Here is a 17,872-nt window from a genome sequence, read left to right on the forward strand (position 1 = left end):
CTGGCACCAGCATCCTAGCCTGAGTGAGTGTACTGAGGTGTGATCTTGGGAGTATTCCCAGATGCATAGTTGTCCTTAGTGACATTTTCTCCAGCCATTTCTTCAGTTGTGTGGTATCAGATATCCTTTCAATAAATTCCTTTCCTGCTTAATAAGCTGTTGTTGGTTTTCAGTGTGTGCATCCAAGAACTCAGACTGGTAAAATCATAATATTTAATTGGCTTTTTATTGTTTTTAGGTTCTTTGCATTGTTAATATAAGGAGTGCTGCAATGAGTTGACCACAAAGGTTTTCCCCCCTCATCGTTAAAGATTATTTTCTTAGTATACAGGTTCAACAGCAGAATTACTGGGTCTTAGATCTTGATACACGTTGTCAAATTATTTTGAGATGTATAAGACACGCTATTTCACTGAACCTTCCCTTGGACAACTGATACAGCAAGTAATAGAAGTTAGAATGATTTATCTGACATTAGTGAGGAATGAGATTTTTCACATATGTACTTTTTTTTTTTTAGATAACTAAACCTTATTAAGTTTAGAAAGCACAACCATATATAATTGAAATCTTTCCAAAGTACATCACATACTTTTTAACCTCATCAAACTACAATGCCTGGGGGTCTCCTGGGATGATGAGTTTATCTTGCCTTTTCACTTGATTTCCCAGGTAAGTGTGCTTTTCTAACTGCTGGGATTTTTCTGCCTCTCCAGAACTCAACAGCCAGTCAGTCCTCCCAGTCAGCAGATAATATCTCTTCCCACACCCCCTGGCCTACTACTTGCATAGTCTCTGATCACTGAAAAAAAAGAACAATTAAATATTGCTATTGCAAACAAAAAACCATGCGTGTAAAATTGTGTATCATTTGTACAGAGTTGAAAGTCAGTCCCTGATGGGGAAGCTGGAATGTGTTCCACTCCAGCATTGGAGTAAAGAACTTAGACTTTGCAACAGCTGCCTTTTTTTTGACTCTCTGGATCATTTTATGCACAGTTCATTGGTAGAGGTTTGCAAATCTCAATGCTGGATATGTGGAATTTTACAATTGTATCCTTCAAGAGAGATTTCTGGGGTGGTCCTTCCTGTAGAAAAGTTTCCTTCTATTGTCCAGGATCTCTTGGGAAATAAATCCCATAATTTTCTTTAATGGCCTAAATTTTTAAGAATTTTTCTATTTATGTGTAATCCTAAAGCCCTTTTGTTGAATTTTTAAATCCATTTTTTATGAGCCAGTCCTTAATAGAAAAGCTCCAGCTGATCTTCCTCTTTCATACATCAATGTTGATGTATATTATTTCTTAAAATAATCCCTCTGAAAGACAGCTTTCGCAAACAGAAGCAATGTGCTCTATTATAAATCGAATGTGCAAAAAAAGCTGATGTAAAATCATTCATTCTGAAATGAGACAATCTGATCTTTTATACTAAACAATAAGAACATGATTGCTAGTCTTTTAAAAATAAGTAGATTTTATAGCAGAAATGCCTGCAAATTATGAAAAGTAGTTCAATAATTATCTTTGTGAATACTGTCTTCTTTTCTTCCTTTCCTTCTTTCCTTCCTTCTCTCCCTCCTCCCGTCCTTCCCTCCTCCCCTCCTTTCCTTCCTTCCTTTTTCCCACTTACCAAGCGAATGTGAATACTGTTTCAATGTCATTTGCAGAAAACAATCCTCTAGTTGAGAGAATGAGCATATAGGAAAACAGGTGTGAAAGCAAGTTACATTTTTAACTGTATGCATTTTATCCCAAAGAGAATAATAGTTTTACAAATAAAAGCAAATGCAAATAAATATAAAATATAGGACAATCTAGTGCAAGCCATCCATATTCCATCCTAGTATTAGAGACATTTAGTTAGCATTTAGGTTCACTTGACTGAAGTGATCATTCATAAATACAGTACGTATGTAAACTTTTACCTTCCATGTGTAGCCAATTATTTTAAGTTGTGAAAGAGAAAGGAAGGCAAGAGGAAAGGTTTCTGAAACCAGAGCCAATCTCTTTACTTCCCCTTCTCTACTATAAAGGGGCACTGAAGTGGCATTTTGCTGGCCCAGTTTCCCCCTCCAGCCACACAGAGCAGCGGCGTAGTAAGGAGAGGGGTGGGGAAGGGAAGGTGGGAGAGGCGGACCATTGGTATTTCACAAGTTCAGTGCAGCTCCTCAAGTTTGCTCATCAGAACCCAGAAACGAAGGCACGATCTTTTGCACTTGAACTCTACCTAACTGTAGCAGGTAGCATATTTATTTTCTTGTTTAACAATTTCATTTTTAATGGCGACAACTTGATCTTCTAATTGTTTCAGTTGATCGGCTTTTTCTTGTCTACTGAGATTCAAATCTTGGATCTTTTTTTCTAAATCTGAAAGAAGAAAATGTAAGAAATGATAGGTTTCCATTTGATCAATTCTTCCTGGATATCCGCATCGTACCAAGCACAGGGATTTGTGTGCCTCTTAAAGGTAGATTTAGTTTTGCGTTTTGATTCCATGGATAAAACATCTATTTTCACCAAACTTCTCAAGGTTTTCACATGTACAGAGCAAATGGATATTTTTTTGTCTAAAAATTTGTATATCTAAAGGCATTTATCAATGTGAGTCTGTTGCTGGTTAGAATTCATGAGAAATGAAAAGACGGGTAACAGCCTTGATTGGATTTGGTGAAGTGCTATATTTCCAAAGATTTGTTCTTATTACTTTAACTTCATTTTTAAACATGTGTCCTTCACTTCAGTGTTTTCCAATCTCTTGGAAAAAAGGAATGACATTTTCATTTCTTCATTCTTCTTCCTTGTTGATATTAAAGTCTCTGAACAGTAAGAGCAAGGTGATGCCTTTCTTGGCTTCACTCTTATCCATCCATCAACCCATGGATATGTTATTCCATCCATTTAGCCAGCTATCCATGCCTTCATTTAGTCATTCTTCATTCAACAAGTATCTGGGGATTCTAGTAAACCTTAACAAGGAGCCCATAAGTAGTGGATAGAAGAGGCTTAGAGAGCTACAGTTAACAGTATGAGGTGGCCTTTCTAAAACAAACTCAGACCTTGGGTAGAAGTGGAACTTCTAGAAGGAGAAAGGTAAATGTCCACTTCATTTGGTCAGATCACACGTGAGTACGAAGTTGATTTGGAGTAACTGTGAAACTAACATGTGTTTTGAGGAAAAAGCCAGATTGCTGAAGAAATTTGAAACTGTCCTATGAACAAATATTGAATTAACTGATGATATTTCACGTGGAGAAAAGATCCAGGGCACGTGGATAGCCATAGCTATTTTCAAGTATGTGAAGGGGCAGCTTAGGAAGGAGCGTACATATGTCCTCTGTTATCCTGAGGAAATAAAATGGAAGCCAGCAGGACCAGCTCCATGAAGGAAGAATTTGTCTGAATATAAAGAACTTTCTGTAGTCATGACTGTTCAAAGGCTAAAGAGCTGCCAAGGTGGTATGTGTTCTGCTCTAGAAACTTTCAAACAGCATTTGGGATTGAACAGGGGATTTAATACTGGAAATATATTTGGACAAAAAGGAAAAAAGACCCCGGTGTTTCTACCAGGTAAGTTAATATGATCGATCTGGTTACTTCTCATTTCCCCCACCAGACCCATTCTCCACCCTGTTCTGTGTCCAGGAAAGCTAAACTTCATGGAGGACACTCCTGGCTGCCTTGACCTCTGCCTTGCATTCCTACTCGGCCAATGGACGTGCTGACACATGACCACAGGGTGGAGAGACCACAGTTCCCACCCCTGTTCAGCACCAGGTTCTGGCAGTTCTTTCTTGCATGTGAGCTCCAGCTCCTGCAGGGTGGCCTCTTCCCTGACGGGGCAGTGTTCACAGGGCTCTGGTAACATTCCTGCTTCCCCTGTCCCTTCAGGCCTAGGATGCTAATGGCTTCTGACTGTTGCTAGTCACCTGGTACCCTCCACACCCTCAGCTGGTTCCCCTAATTCTTGTGCATTCTTTGTAGTTCCTCCCATCAAGAAGTAGAATCTACTTCCCTTCTTTCCACCCCTATGCCCCTGAACCTGGGCTGGTTTCGACCAATAGAAAGTAGAAGAAATGATGTTGCAGGATCTCAAGACCTGGCATCTTCTCTTGTCACTCTTGGGGAACCCTGAAACCACCAGGCTGTAAGGCAGCCGGGATGACAGACCATGGAGAGAGCACGCCAGCAGCTCAGCCCAGCCCGGGTCTGGGGTGACGGGTTGAGCCATCAGCCAACGTAGCTGCTTGAGTAGCCCGGGTGAGGCCCGCAGAAGAACCACCCAGGCACCCCACAGCAAAGTAAGAATGGTTGTTGTTTCAAGCCATTAAATTTTGGGGGGGTTTACTATGCAGTGAATAGATAATTGAGACAAGTCCATTTATAAATACATTATTCAGAATTATGTGTGAGTACACTTTCTGTCTGTTGCTGTGACCCAACAGACTCAAAGTTCCATGGGGGTGGCAGGGCCTGGCTGCCAATCTGATTTTAAGAACTATAAAAGTTTCAGTCAATGGGGATCAGTGGAAACAATCTGGACTCTGACATAAAACACAGGACAGAAATACTCTCCTCAAGCTTTTGCTACTGTAGTAAGGACCAGGGTCTGAAATAATAGAAACTGATTTTCACAGTATTGTCTATGGAATGTAAGGTAAAAAAAAATTCCATCTATCCTAGACTTTCCTTTTAAAAATTTTAAGGAAAATAGTTAAAAATGAAAAAAAAAAAAAAATTACCCATACACCAGCTGCTCACCAGCTGCTTTTAAAACAATTATACAAATGTACACAGAAGTGGTTTCCTCTTCGTTCCCTTGCCTCACCAGAAATAACTAATGTTAGCACTTTGGTATGTCTTTTTCCTGACTCTGGCCCATGTTAATGTTGCAATTCATTTTTTTCATGTCATAGTGATGATATAAGTGGTTGTAAAGCCAAAGACTCATTTTCTAAAAAAGAAGCATTTATAACTGAGGAGTTTTGGTTATTTAAATATTTAAGAGTTACTCATATTCCTAATTAATATAATTAAAGTTTTGGGAGACAGTAAATACAACCAAGAATAAAACTATACACTCACCATTTGATATTTCTTGGTGATTTAGAGGTAGTTAAAAACATCATTGCCAAGAAAAATCATAAATATGAATTGTGGGAAAAATATTCTGATTAGCTTTCTTATTGTATGTATTTTATATTTTCTATACTTTGTTTGCATCAAAATGTCCATTTTGATCAAAATCCTTGTCCAGAATGTGATTCCTTCTGGATTGCTATCCAAATATGTATGCTAGATGACCTAGTGCCCTATCATACCGATCCCAAAAGAGTTACGTACATGAGAGGAAAAATAAGCAGTGTCAGTTAGGACAGAGTTTCTCAGTCTTGGCACTGTTGACATTGTGGGCAGGATAACTGTTTGTTGTGGGGAGCTGTCCTGTGCATTGTAGGATATTTAGCAACATCCCTGGCCTCTATACTACATGCCAGTCGTACCCCAGGGTGACAAGCAAAACTGTACCTTTAGACAGAACACTGAATTAGGAAAAGGACATTTCAAGGTGCCTAAAGGAAAGCTCAGTTTGTTTTAATGCTGGACAGATGCTCATTAACATCTTTCTAGGCAAATCCACGCAAGAAGAGGCTTGTTAACTTGCAGTTCCCAAAACACAAGACCAATTCCTACTTCTCTCTCCTCAGTGGACTCTTATGTGGTTAATCAAACTGTGTTAAAGATAAATTGAAATTGGTATAAATTCTACCAGGAAGGGAGAGTAGTATGAGGTTATTGTCAAACTGGTGGGGTGGGTAAAAGAATAGATACCTGTTATTCTTCTTATCTTGTCTTCTGTATCTCCAGCCAATTTTTCTGCAGCATCTTTTAGCTGTTTAACTTTTTCTAATGTTTCCTTTGTCAGTCCTGTAGTGTTTGTTTTATGTTGAAGAATAGCATATTGTTTTTTCAGCTCAACAAACTCCTGTAAGAGAGCAACACTCCCATGACCAGAAAATATTTATAAAGCATGTACATATGCATGATGATTTTTCTAATACCACTCATAAAAGGAAGACAGACGAAATCATAATCTAGTCAATATGCTTAAGTCACTTTGATATTTCCAGCAGGGCTTTTGTTTGCATGCATGTTTTTTCAGGTTGAAAGAAAGTATCTCAGTGTCAATGAAAAATAAAACTCCTTTGTTACAAAATGTCCATCATTACTGCATGTCAAAGCAACTATTTATGAGGCATCAATTGCTTGTTTTGCACTACGTTATGATGGGAGATACAGAAGACAGAAATGATCTAATCGTGTCCTTGACAAATCTCTGGTTCACTTGGGTCGATCAGTTGTACATTGAAAGGAAGGCCAGAGTAAGTGATGAAGATATAGAAGCAGCAAGGATACCTTATTTGGTTGTCAAAAAGGTAAGACAGAAATGAGAGAAAGGGGGCATTAAGGGAAGTAGATCTCCCTTGGAAACAGAATAGAAATCTTTGGATTAGCCTGTGTTGTTGACAAGTTGGAAGGTTAAGTATATGAATAAAGGCCAGAGCTGGGAACGAAATACGGAGATGGGAAGAGAGTGAGTAGAAAGTACCTTTCTTAATCTCTGTTCCACAGAAAATGTTCTCAACTCTTAAGTCACTGGAAATATACTCAGTACATTAGGAATTGAAAGCAAGGGAATAGACCAATTGTAAAAACAATAACATTTTTCTTTTGTTTAAGCTATCATATTATGAGACCAACCAAAAGACTTCTTGTTAAGAAAATGAGTTGATAGGTTCTTTCAGCAACCTAAATTAACAGGCCACTTTCCACAACTGTTTAATTAACTCACTCTGATTTTGGTAACTTGATCTACTCTCTTTGGCAGGTGACTTTCATTTATTGTTTTCTTTATATGTTATGTGATTGAATTAGAGTAAAGGGCAAATACATGCAATATAGACAAACACCACACATTGGGCAAGTTCGGAAGTTCAGGGCAAATTTGATTTATGGGCTATTTGACCAGGACACCACTAAGAACACTAGGATGGGCAGACGGGGCAGGGCACACTCCAGCATGACTTGGCCAGGGACTTCTGTCATCTACAGAGACGGGCTCCTGCTATGGAAGATCCTTGTGTGTCAGGATCCCTCGAACATACACCACTGAATCACAGACCTGCATAAAAGGAAATGCTGAGGCCGGGCGCGGTGGCTCACGCCTGTAATCCTAGCACTCTGGGAGGCCGAGGCGGGTGGATCGCTCAAGGTCAGGAGTTCGAGACCAGCCTGAGCAAGAGCGAGACCCCGTCTCTACTAAAAATAGAAAGAAATTATATGGACAACTAAAAATATATATAGAAAAAATTAGCTGGGCATGGTGGCGCATGCCTGTAGTCCCAGCTACTCGGGAGGCTGAGGCAGGAGGATTGCTTGAGCCCAGGAGTTTGAGGTTGCTGTGAGCTAGGCTGACGCCACGGCACTCACTCTAGCCTGGGCAACAAAGTGAGACTCTGTCTCAAAAAAAAAAAAAAAAAAAAAAAAGGAAATGCTGAGAAATGGCCCAAAAATCTGGGGTAAAAGATTATCTTTCACGGAAGCACAGTTTGCCTGCTCTTGGTGGCAGTAGTAGGACTAATGACCTGCTCAACGCGCTCAGCCTGGCGGTGGGCGGATCCGGCCTGAGCTTTCACACTGACAGCTTGGTCTTCGTTCCTTTGCAACTTGGTCCACAGCAGCGAAAGTCCGTCCTCCAGCTCTGACGGCTGCTTGGCTAAGTCCAGCGCATTCTTCATGTCCTTGGCTTGGTTTTCAGCCTGTTGTTGATTTAAAGACCAGAAAGGGAAAATTTCTTTATGAAACAAGAAAATAAATGATATAAGCTGGGTGTAAAGGGAAATAATGCCTTCGCTTTTTCTGTTGCATGTATTAAAAAATGTTATAATAAAATATTTCAAACATACAAAATGTTCTGAAAAAATCTGACAAATATCCATGTAGCCACCAGCCAGTTTAAGAATAAAGCATTGATAATGAGCTAAGGGCTTCTATGTATCACTCCCCATCATATCTTCTCTCTCTTCTCCCAAAGGCAACCACTATCCTGAATCTAGTATTTGTCATTCCATGTGTTTCTGTAGGCTTTTTACTACAGGCTATGCAGTGTTCCTAAGAATGTGGTATTTATTTTTCACCTTCTATAAATATATCATATTGTATATTTCTGCAACCTGTTTTTTTAAATTCAAAATCATGCTTTTGCAGGTCATTTAAGTTAATTTCTACAGCTTTAGTTCATTGATTTTTACCAATTTAAAGTATTCTATTGTTAGAATATACAATTTATTTTTTTATTCTCCAGCTAGTTCAGGTGGCTTCTAATTTTTTCCCTTACAAATAGTATATTTTATACTTGTTTCTTATTTCAGTGACTATATTTATCATACCTAGAAGTCCTGTTTAAATATATTTCAAATCTAATTAATTATTTGTTAGCTCTTGTCTCTTGTTCATTGATCATACTTTCATACCTTTTTGGATTTTCTTAAACATAGTAAACATTCTTATTTTATATTCTATATCCAATAATGGTAATACCTGTTGTTCATTATTTCTAAAGACTCTTGTTTAAGGTAATGTGTTTCTTTATGTGTTTGGAGGATCTTCTTAAAGGCTAGCTAGTGTTTAAGGTCATTCCTTTGGAGGGGATTTTTCCTCTGTCAGGCATCTGAGAGCACTACCAAGCCAGGACCACTTCAAATGACAGTTTTAGCCTGGGTTTTGGGGGCCACCCAGGTAGTGTGAATTCTAGCCCCAAATTTACATAAGAGCCAGTTTGTGGTTAGCAAATCTTAGTGGGGACTTTACTCTCCAACCCAGAGGCAAGTTTCTCTATGAACTCTGTGTGTGTGTGTGTGTGTGTGTGTGTGTGTGTGAGAGAGAGAGAGAGAGAGAGAGAGAGAGAATTTAACATTTCACTGAGGGTTTTGCCTTTTGGAGTCCCAGCTCTATGCAGGGATCTTGTTCCCTCCCTGCATGGGCTTTGATTTCTGTCTGTCATGCATGGTGACCATTAAAACCCCAAGCTCTAATGCACCAGGGATTGGCAGATGCCTTCTACCTGCCGTCAGGTTAGTGCTTAATTACCTCTGCATTCGTGCTTTCCTGTCATTTTTGGCCTCTGAGGATGTCCTGAGTTTCTTACTAATTCAGCTCTGTACTTAAATTAAATATCCTCTCTAACATTTTTAATTTTTTTTTCCTAATAGGAGGGTTCCCTAGGGTATTGGTCTACCATATTTTTAGAAATGGAAGTCCCTTCCTATGCCTTATGGCACATATGAGAGTATTCCTAGAGCAGGTATCTGCAAACTTTTCTGTAATGGGCCAGACAGTAAATATTTTACACTTCATGATCTGGTTCATACAGTCTCTGTTGCAACCATTCAACTCTGTGCCATTACACTGCAAAAGCAGCGTGGACAATATGGCCTGTGGCTGTATTTTGCTAACCCTTGTTCTAGAGTATATGCCCAGAAGGGGAAAAGCGGTGTGGGCGGGGGGGGGGGGGGGGGGGGGGGGGGGGGGGGGGGGGCGGGGGGGGCTTCTTTTTTGCTACCCTGTACTGACAACCTCTTCATAGCTAACGCTTTCATTTCCTGGTGCACTACTTCCTGTTCTGTTGCTTTCTGCTTTTCTTCTCGAGATGCATGTAGTAAATCTATAAAACACAGCTGAAGAACAGAGGCTGAGTAACTCACAAACTGTACGGAAGCAGCTATGATAGGATGGAGCCTTGGAGGAACAGACCTCACACCATGGGACTGGGGCTGCTCTGTCCTCCAACTCCAGCCTTCCTCTCCCTGGTCCACCATGTGGGTCAATCCAGGGTCTTGCTCCCATCGAACTCTGGATGCAACAAGTTCTTTTGGGTGAGATGTTCTTTCAGTTTTAGGATACTCTGATGGGATTTCATGCAAATGTAGTTACAAAACCTTGCAATAATTGCTCTGTTTTTCTTTGGTTTGTGAGCTTTTAAAACTCTCTTCCTTTCCCTGGTGTCAGCAGGAATGAGCCCTGGCCTCATATCTACCACTAACTAGCTGTGCGACCTTAAGCAATCACTTAAACTCTCTGAGTCTTAGTTTCCTCATTTACAAGCTGGTGGTAGCACCTGCCTTGGTGCGACCCCAGAGACGGTCATAATCGATGAAGTGACGCTAGAGAGGGCTCTGTAGAGCATTAATTAAATGCATAATGCTGCCAACATTAATGTAACAATACTGCTAACATTCATGCAGAACATTAGTTAAATGCCTAATACTACCGAAATCTTATTTTATCCTCAAAGTAATCCCATCAGACAGGCAAGGCAAGCATGACATTGGCATACATAAGAACTACTGTGCTGTTTCCACCCTCAAAACCTGTTTTGGGCTGGTTTCCAGGAAGATAGAGAAATACCTGCAGCACATTCTTTCTTATTTTTGTTATCTCTGCAGTCAGCTGTGTGATGGTCGAGTTTGCCCGTCCTTGAATGATGTGAGCTTGTTGCAACTTGTTCAACGTTTTGTCAAGATTTAATAGAGCATTTGCTGCTTTCCTAAGGTAAGATATTAGCATACCACGTTAGATAAATATACAATTATTCATTTCTTTCACTATGAGAGTTTATTCGCCTCAACTAAAAACCTTGCTGAATTATTTATAAATTTATATTACTTAAGCAAGGGAAAGTGCTGAAGTCTTTGAGATAGTTATATTTAAATGCCAGTAAAAACACATACATACATACACATGCATACCCAGTAGATACAGATTTCACTGGATATGGAAATTAAGGATATAGGTCTTGTTTTTCCTTTATTTGTCATAAGCAGGGAGGTTTGGGGGGTGTAACTGGCAAGCTTTGCATACATAAACTATGCTCAGCCAATTTTGATTCCCTAATTTCTAAAATGTAAGTGACACTCTCCAAACCCTTATTGGAGTGTGGGGAGTAGGGGGTGGGAGAGCCGAGAGGCCCCACTGAGAGCAGAGAGAGGCTAAAGGCCCTGCATTTTCAGGCTGTGTTTATTCAGGGTTATTTAAGCTTCACTAACATTCCAGCCACTCAGGGGCCTCATCAGAGGTTAAAATCACAAGCATTCCAAGTGATCCAGTCTATTTTGCAGACATGAACTCACCTCAAGTCAACATTCACCAGATACTTAGATCTATGGGCTCAAAACCACCTGGAGAAGAACGTTCTGAGGGAGTGAAATATCAGACAGACCTTTGCAGAAGCATCATTAGAAATGCTTGTGCCCAGAACAGAACTAGCTAAATTGCAAAATATTCCCTTCCCCACCCAGCCCATCCTCTCCTCCCATTGGTAATCTCCTTTTCTCTTTGGAAACTTGAGGAGCCTTCCCTCCTTACAACACGGCCCCCCCCCCCCCCCCCCCCCCGCCCCCTGCCGCCCAAGCATTTCATTTCTGTGACATTCCAGCATTCCTGGGGCACCTACTATTCCCCACCACCACATCTTTTTACTGTATTCTTTTTTTCCCTTTGTATTTTCAGTGTAGTGCTCATTATATCAAACTTAGAAAGTATCCAAAAAAAAGTTAAGGGGGAAGTGTACCAGTAATCCTGCCACCTTTAAGATATTGGCATTTTTGTCTTACAAAATTGTTTCTTTTCACGACAGAGATTCTCTTCCATGTAAACTGTTACCTGCTTTTAAAAAGCATATTACGCTGTAAGAATCTACATGTTAAAAATCTTTCATCAACATCATTTTTAATTGCTGTGTGTGATTGTACTGCAGTTACTTAATCTTCCTGGTTTTAAATATTAAACCTGGAAAGGCTGGACTTTTGGATGAGTCCGGTAGGCTTCATTTGTGTACGTGGATGGCGACACAGCGAGGGCAGCTCAGGTCTCCACTCTGCTGAGCTTCCAGCAATGACAGCAGGTGTTGCTGTTACCACCACCCAGCTGACCCCGTAACCCTCACCCACGGCACCCCATGCCCATAAAAACATCAAGGTGGCTTTTCCTGTTTGCTTGGCTAAGTCAGCAGGGCAGAAGGAGGCAAGAGTTTTAACTGTATACCATATATATCATTTTAGACTCATATTATTCCTGGGGCACTAGTATCCATATTTTCCATTTCCCATCATCATATCTTTTTACTATAGTTTTTTTTTAATTTAGATTTTCAAAGTGTTGCTTATTATAGTACTTGTTATTTGGAAAGTACCAAAAATAGGTAAAGAAGGGAAGATACACCAGTATTTCAACCACCTGTTAAAATATTGGCATATAATTAGTATATGGCATTTATTGACGTGCCCTGGTATAAAGAGGGATTAGACCACGGGAAAGGCATTTCAAGTCAAAGGGAAATAGGAAGCGAGGGTCCCTGCACACTGTCACCCAGTTGCCCAGCTTCCTGGGGCACCTCCAAAGACAGCTTAGCTCTCAATTTGGATGCTGAACCACTGCAAGGTAATTTCATTTGAACATTATAGTTCCCTAGGCAAATATTTTTCAGATGGCCTTTTAGCGGATGGTCTGTTAGAGCAAGATAAGAATATTAATCCTGTACTTACTCAGCTACTTTGGCCTTCACCAAAAGCTTTTGGGCTCCATCTGCTGCTTTATTTAGCCTGTTCTCATCTGTCCTGTAGTCCTCACAGAGTTGCATAAGTTTCCGTATTTTGTCAAGTTCATGGGTGAGATTTTGTGATATTCCTGGCAGGTGGATGTCAAGTACATCGTTTGCAAGCTTCTCTATGTCTTCTGGAGGCACATTTTCCTCTTAAATAAGAAGGTGGGTTTTAGGCAATCATGTCCCCTTAATAAACACTGTACCTTATAACCACAACGAACTCTAAGTCAAATGCACTTGCATTTGATTATGTGTCCCTAGAATACAGGGATTAGATTGTACATGTCCCATAGATTCTTCTTCATCCTTAACTGTCCCTTCTCTCTGTAAGAAATGCTGCTTGTGTAGTGCTGAACACTCGCTGAACACTTGTTGGAAAAATGAAAAACTAAAGACTTGGAACAGTGTGTATGTTCTACAAAATGTCATCCTAAGAATTATTTATGAGAAGTACAGACTCAAAAGCAACTAAAATGTTTAGATGTCTGTCATTACAATTTAAACACAATGAATGAAATGGTGGGGAAGCACTGGATTTGAAATCCAACAAAACTTCATTTTGGTCTTCTATGACATTAAAAAGGCTCACAGTTTTTGCTCATCTATATAATTGGTTAACTATACCTGACGCTACTACTTAAAGGCCAACTTTGAGATAGGATTGAGACAATACAGAGTGAAATACCATGTAAATAACATACTGTAAGAAACTTTTAAATACCTCTATTCCCTGCTTTTCAGAAAAATAAAATTTGCCCCTGTTGAAAACTGAAGTGCAAGATGGATTGCTAGGGTTTGGAGCAATGGCCATTTGTCACTTACTGAACACCCATCTATGTAAGGCACAACGTGAAGTTGCACAGGGAAAGCTGGACTTGAGCTAGACTTGGATATTATCCTCATGGGGTTTACCATCAAGTGGGGAACTATAAGTCATTGTGTTCAAATCTTAACCATATAGGAACAGAAGTGATAAACGTAAGGCAAAATGTTGTGGGGTTCAGAGGAAGGGGAAAATACTTCAGGAAAGACTTTAAGCAGGCATTTAAACTGGGCCATGGAAGATAGCAGATTAAATTTATGGAGACTGTGAAGCGTGGGGAGGGGTCAGAGGCACTCTAAGCTGAGGGAGTCGCAGAAGCAAAAGCTCAGTGTGGTGCAAGAAACAGTGCGTGGATCACTCTTGGCAGGAGAGTGGTGTGTCTGAATGGGAGGAGTTCAAGTCTGCAAAGGCTGGAAGCAGATCACACCAGTCCCTGAACTTGAGGCCAAGAAACTTAAGCTTTGTTATGGAGACAGTGGGAGCCATAGAAGGTTTTCAGCATTTGAGTGACATGACACAAGTATATATCTTTTTTGTAGTCATTTTTGCTTTAGCTATTTTGCTTAATATAAACAGAATATTTTACTTTCTATAATGTTTTTGAAACAATATAACAAGAATTTTCTGTGAGTAAAGTAAAACCATATTTTAAACAGAATCAGGCTATTGGCTCTTGAAAGAAATAGTAGCTTTTTAATTTAAAAAAGCTCTAGTGAAAAGTGAATTTAATTCATTAAATATTTTTGGGATTTATTATGAGCTAATAGATTCAAATTTTTATATAGAGAACATTCAGGAGAAGTTACACATACCTTTGTTAATAAGGCATTCAGATTTCAAGGAAAATATTAAGATGGTCAAAGAAGAGCTGAATAGTATGGACATCATCCATTGTAATGATATTTTTATTTGAGCTTTACAGCCAGGAAAAGAGGAGAGGCAAGGGGCAGGTGAAGGATACTGCAAGGCATGATAAGCTTCCTGGTCACCAGCTCTTGGGACCCTGAGCAGTAAAGTTTCTTGTATGGGAAATAATTTTTCTCTATGCCTAGTTGTAATAATATTATTATAATAGTTCTCTATGCCTTTAGTAATAACAATCTGGACACATATTTTTTCAATTCTTCAGGTTAATTAAAGTTTTTTATCAGAAATGTATTCAGTAACGATGAATAATAATAAAAGGACAGCCTCTATGACCCAGTAAATGAGGAAGAAAGCAGGTTATAGAGACCCTATTCCACCATGACCATATTTCACTATTTTCATGCAACTCATTTGGCAATTTTGATTTTGTTTTTGTTTTGGTGCCTGGATTGACTTGTATCTATGGAAATAGCTAAAGTATTTCTCAATCCAACCAGTTCCTGGATCTGGGGCCAGTCAATACCAATTCATCTAGCTAATTCATTGAAAATTTGCTTTTGAATAAACAAAATGTCCGGTAGACTGATTTCCACACAGACTGCCAATTCATTTTTACTGATTATTTTGGTCAAAGGTAATTTCTGCCTAATTTTTAATCTTGAAAATCAGCATTAGATGCTGCCACTACAATTTCTAGAAACACTGAGATAGAAAAAAATACCTGGCCATAGGGATCTCTTACGTATGTTAAATAGATTAGTGAAGTGATTGTAAAGATTGTAATGGATGCTCCAATTGTCAAGTAATTCACATGGAGAGTGTTAGATTTATTGAATTTGGAAAATGGTTATGGAAAAGAAAGCCTTTTAAGGTTAATTCCATATAATGTTGTACCCAAACTACATTATTTGCAGAGTGAGGTTTCAGGTCAATTTCCAGCTACAGAATTTGATTTTTATCTTTAATAATTCTCTGGAGTTTAAAACAAACCTCTCCCAAAATAAGGCACAGTCAATAATGAATCCAATAGTTTCTTTTGGTCAGTCACAGAGAACCAACAAAAGAACACTTGAATAACAGTCAATAATAGTTAATAATCAAGTTTTTAGATACTATTTCACTATAGTATTTGACAAACTAACAAAAATTTGGTATATTTTGATCTCATATCATCTCTGTCAGCAAAGAAAGTTACTGATCCTGAGGTTTGGGAATCTGATCTAGGCATAACATTGAATTTTCCTTTTTTAAAAAATAATAAAATAATTTTAAACACAAAGTTCATGTGCTTGGAATTTTAATTAAATTCTAGGATTTATTAGCAAATTAAATTTATACAGAGAGCCATAATTTTTTGGCACACAGTTGGTATTTTGAGATTATTCTCATTAAGAAATTTAAAACCAAAGGGCACATCATTTTCTTGATTTAGGCATGTCATTTCCAATTAATATAATTTGGAACTGGTCATGATGTTTGAGTGTACATTTAAAAAAAAAGAAGAAACAAAACTAGTCCTAATATATATATATTTAATTACCTAATAAAAAGTTTTTCACTTTTTTGATGAAAAGACTCATTTTTTCTCTTTCAGATTCACTTTGGTTTTTTATATTTCCCACTTTCTCACTTAGCTGTACGGCGTTGTTTTTGGAGACTTCTGCCAGTTTACTTATATTTTTGATCTGGAATAAGAAAGAAACAACAATGAAAAAAACATACTACAATTAGGCATGTTCTATGATATTTAATTACTTATCTGGGCCAAATAAAACTGTCACTAAACCTAAATGGAATTCTCGCTAAACCATAGATTCATTTTAAAGGACTCTTTCACGAGGTGATTATTTGTTTTCATTATCACGTTTTCTTAATAGCATGAATTTACCTTTTAGAACATTATTAGTGGTCAAAATTATTATTTGAAAACAACATTTACCTAGTACTGATGAATTTTTCTAACATAAATGTAACATACAAATCTTGTTTTAATGAGGCTTTAGCATTTTATAATACCAAAACTTGCATAGAAATTACTTAGGACTACTTACCTGCTATGGTCATCATTTTTAATGGGTTGATAGCATTTTCTTTTCTATTTTTTTTCCTAACCCCTCCCATCGTATTTTCTTTTCTATAAGTTAAAACAGTTACTCTTCTAAACATTCCTCAAATTCAAGTAATGTACTTCCTTTGAAAGCTAACAGGAAAGCATTCCTCCTCTTAATAAATGAACTTGAACTGAGAGTGGGCTACAAAGATAAATTCTAAACACTTTGTAAACTTGGTGGAGGAATGATAGGACTAATAGGCTAGCAACCTAGAAGTGCAAATTCTTCATTGTGTGATTTGAGAAAGGTCATGGACTTTTTCTTGGGATTCCAACAAATTAGATTGAGAAAGGGAAAAAAACCCAGAAAGCAATAGGACAATATTGCCAACAAGCTGAGCTTTATTGAATAAATTAATTGTGACAGACGTAGGGCTAATTAGGGTCAAACATAATTAGGAAAAAAAAAAAAAACTCCCTTTATTTCCCCACAAAAGGAGCTTGCTTAATTTGAGCCATAGAGATTTTGTGGAAAAGGATTTAAATTATAGTCATTTGGCAAATGATAAAACAAAAAAGAAGCATTTACATGACTAAAAATGTGTATCTTAATTTTTTTGAGTTGATCCTTAATTTTCTAGAACTTTCTTAACTTTAAAATGGATAGCAGTAAAATGAGAATTCCAGAAATAAATATGCTAGGCAGGAAAGCACCAAGTGATACGGATGAAATCTCAGTGTAGATTAGTTGATACCATATTCAGAAAGAAAGAGATCGCTAAATTACTTCACTCTTAAAACATCTCTCTGCAATCCATCTTCTGTCACAAGTGACTCCTGCGAATTCTCTCACAATCTCTTCTGGCACTCTTCCCCCTCCTAATCAAGAGGGAACTAGCACACCATTTTATCAACATGACAACCTCTCTCATCCTTTTCCAGTTCTCCATTGATGTGCTCATTGAACCAGATTTTGCTAATATGGATTTCATGGGTTATCTTTTAACACCAATAACTTAACGCTATTATTAACTTAATAATATAATCAAGTGGCGATCAGGACTCATGTTAATGGGGTGAGATTTCTATTTTTTTTTTCTTTGAGAAGGGACAATATAATAGTTTAAAATTACATTAAACAATTAAGGACTATTTCAACCGCTGCAGTGTAAGGCCAGGATTTGCATTTGATATGTTCACTGCTGTAGTCTCAACTTCTAGATCAACGCCTGGCACATAGTAGGTACCAAGGAATATTTGTTAAAGCAGTGAAGAATTGCTTATAAGTGAAAAATGATGTGGCAATACAGAATCGTGACTATGTAAGTAATTTTCAATATTTGGTATGTGTAGGGATATTCTCCAGCTTGGCTAATCAGATGCTTGCTCCAGAACTTGGACTCTCAAGGCAGTGGACAAGGACACAGGGGCACAGGGATATGTGTGTATCTTGGCTATGGCTCTCACTCATTCCC

At 38.4% G+C, this 17,872-nt stretch overlaps 1 protein-coding gene across 2 annotated transcripts in view; it reads right to left on the reverse strand.

The window, feature by feature from the left end:
- Window positions 1-1,730: 1,730 nt before the first annotated feature.
- LAMB4 (laminin subunit beta 4) overlaps window positions 1,731-17,872 on the reverse strand; it is a 95,068-nt gene continuing 78,926 nt past the window's right edge. For both annotated transcript variants that reach the window (XM_069461864.1, XM_069461863.1), the window contains exons 29-34: window positions 15,888-16,032; window positions 12,599-12,806; window positions 10,464-10,602; window positions 7,643-7,816; window positions 5,829-5,982; window positions 1,731-2,369 (exon numbers count right to left, since the gene is read on the reverse strand). In XM_069461864.1, the coding sequence (XP_069317965.1) occupies window positions 2,230-2,369; window positions 5,829-5,982; window positions 7,643-7,816; window positions 10,464-10,602; window positions 12,599-12,806; window positions 15,888-16,032 (960 nt within the window). In that variant the 3' untranslated portion in view covers window positions 1,731-2,229. The remainder of the gene's footprint in view (window positions 2,370-5,828; window positions 5,983-7,642; window positions 7,817-10,463; window positions 10,603-12,598; window positions 12,807-15,887; window positions 16,033-17,872) is intronic.

Source organism: Eulemur rufifrons, chromosome 29 (genome assembly GCF_041146395.1).
Source record: "Eulemur rufifrons isolate Redbay chromosome 29, OSU_ERuf_1, whole genome shotgun sequence".
Lineage (NCBI taxonomy): Eukaryota > Metazoa > Chordata > Mammalia > Primates > Lemuridae > Eulemur > Eulemur rufifrons.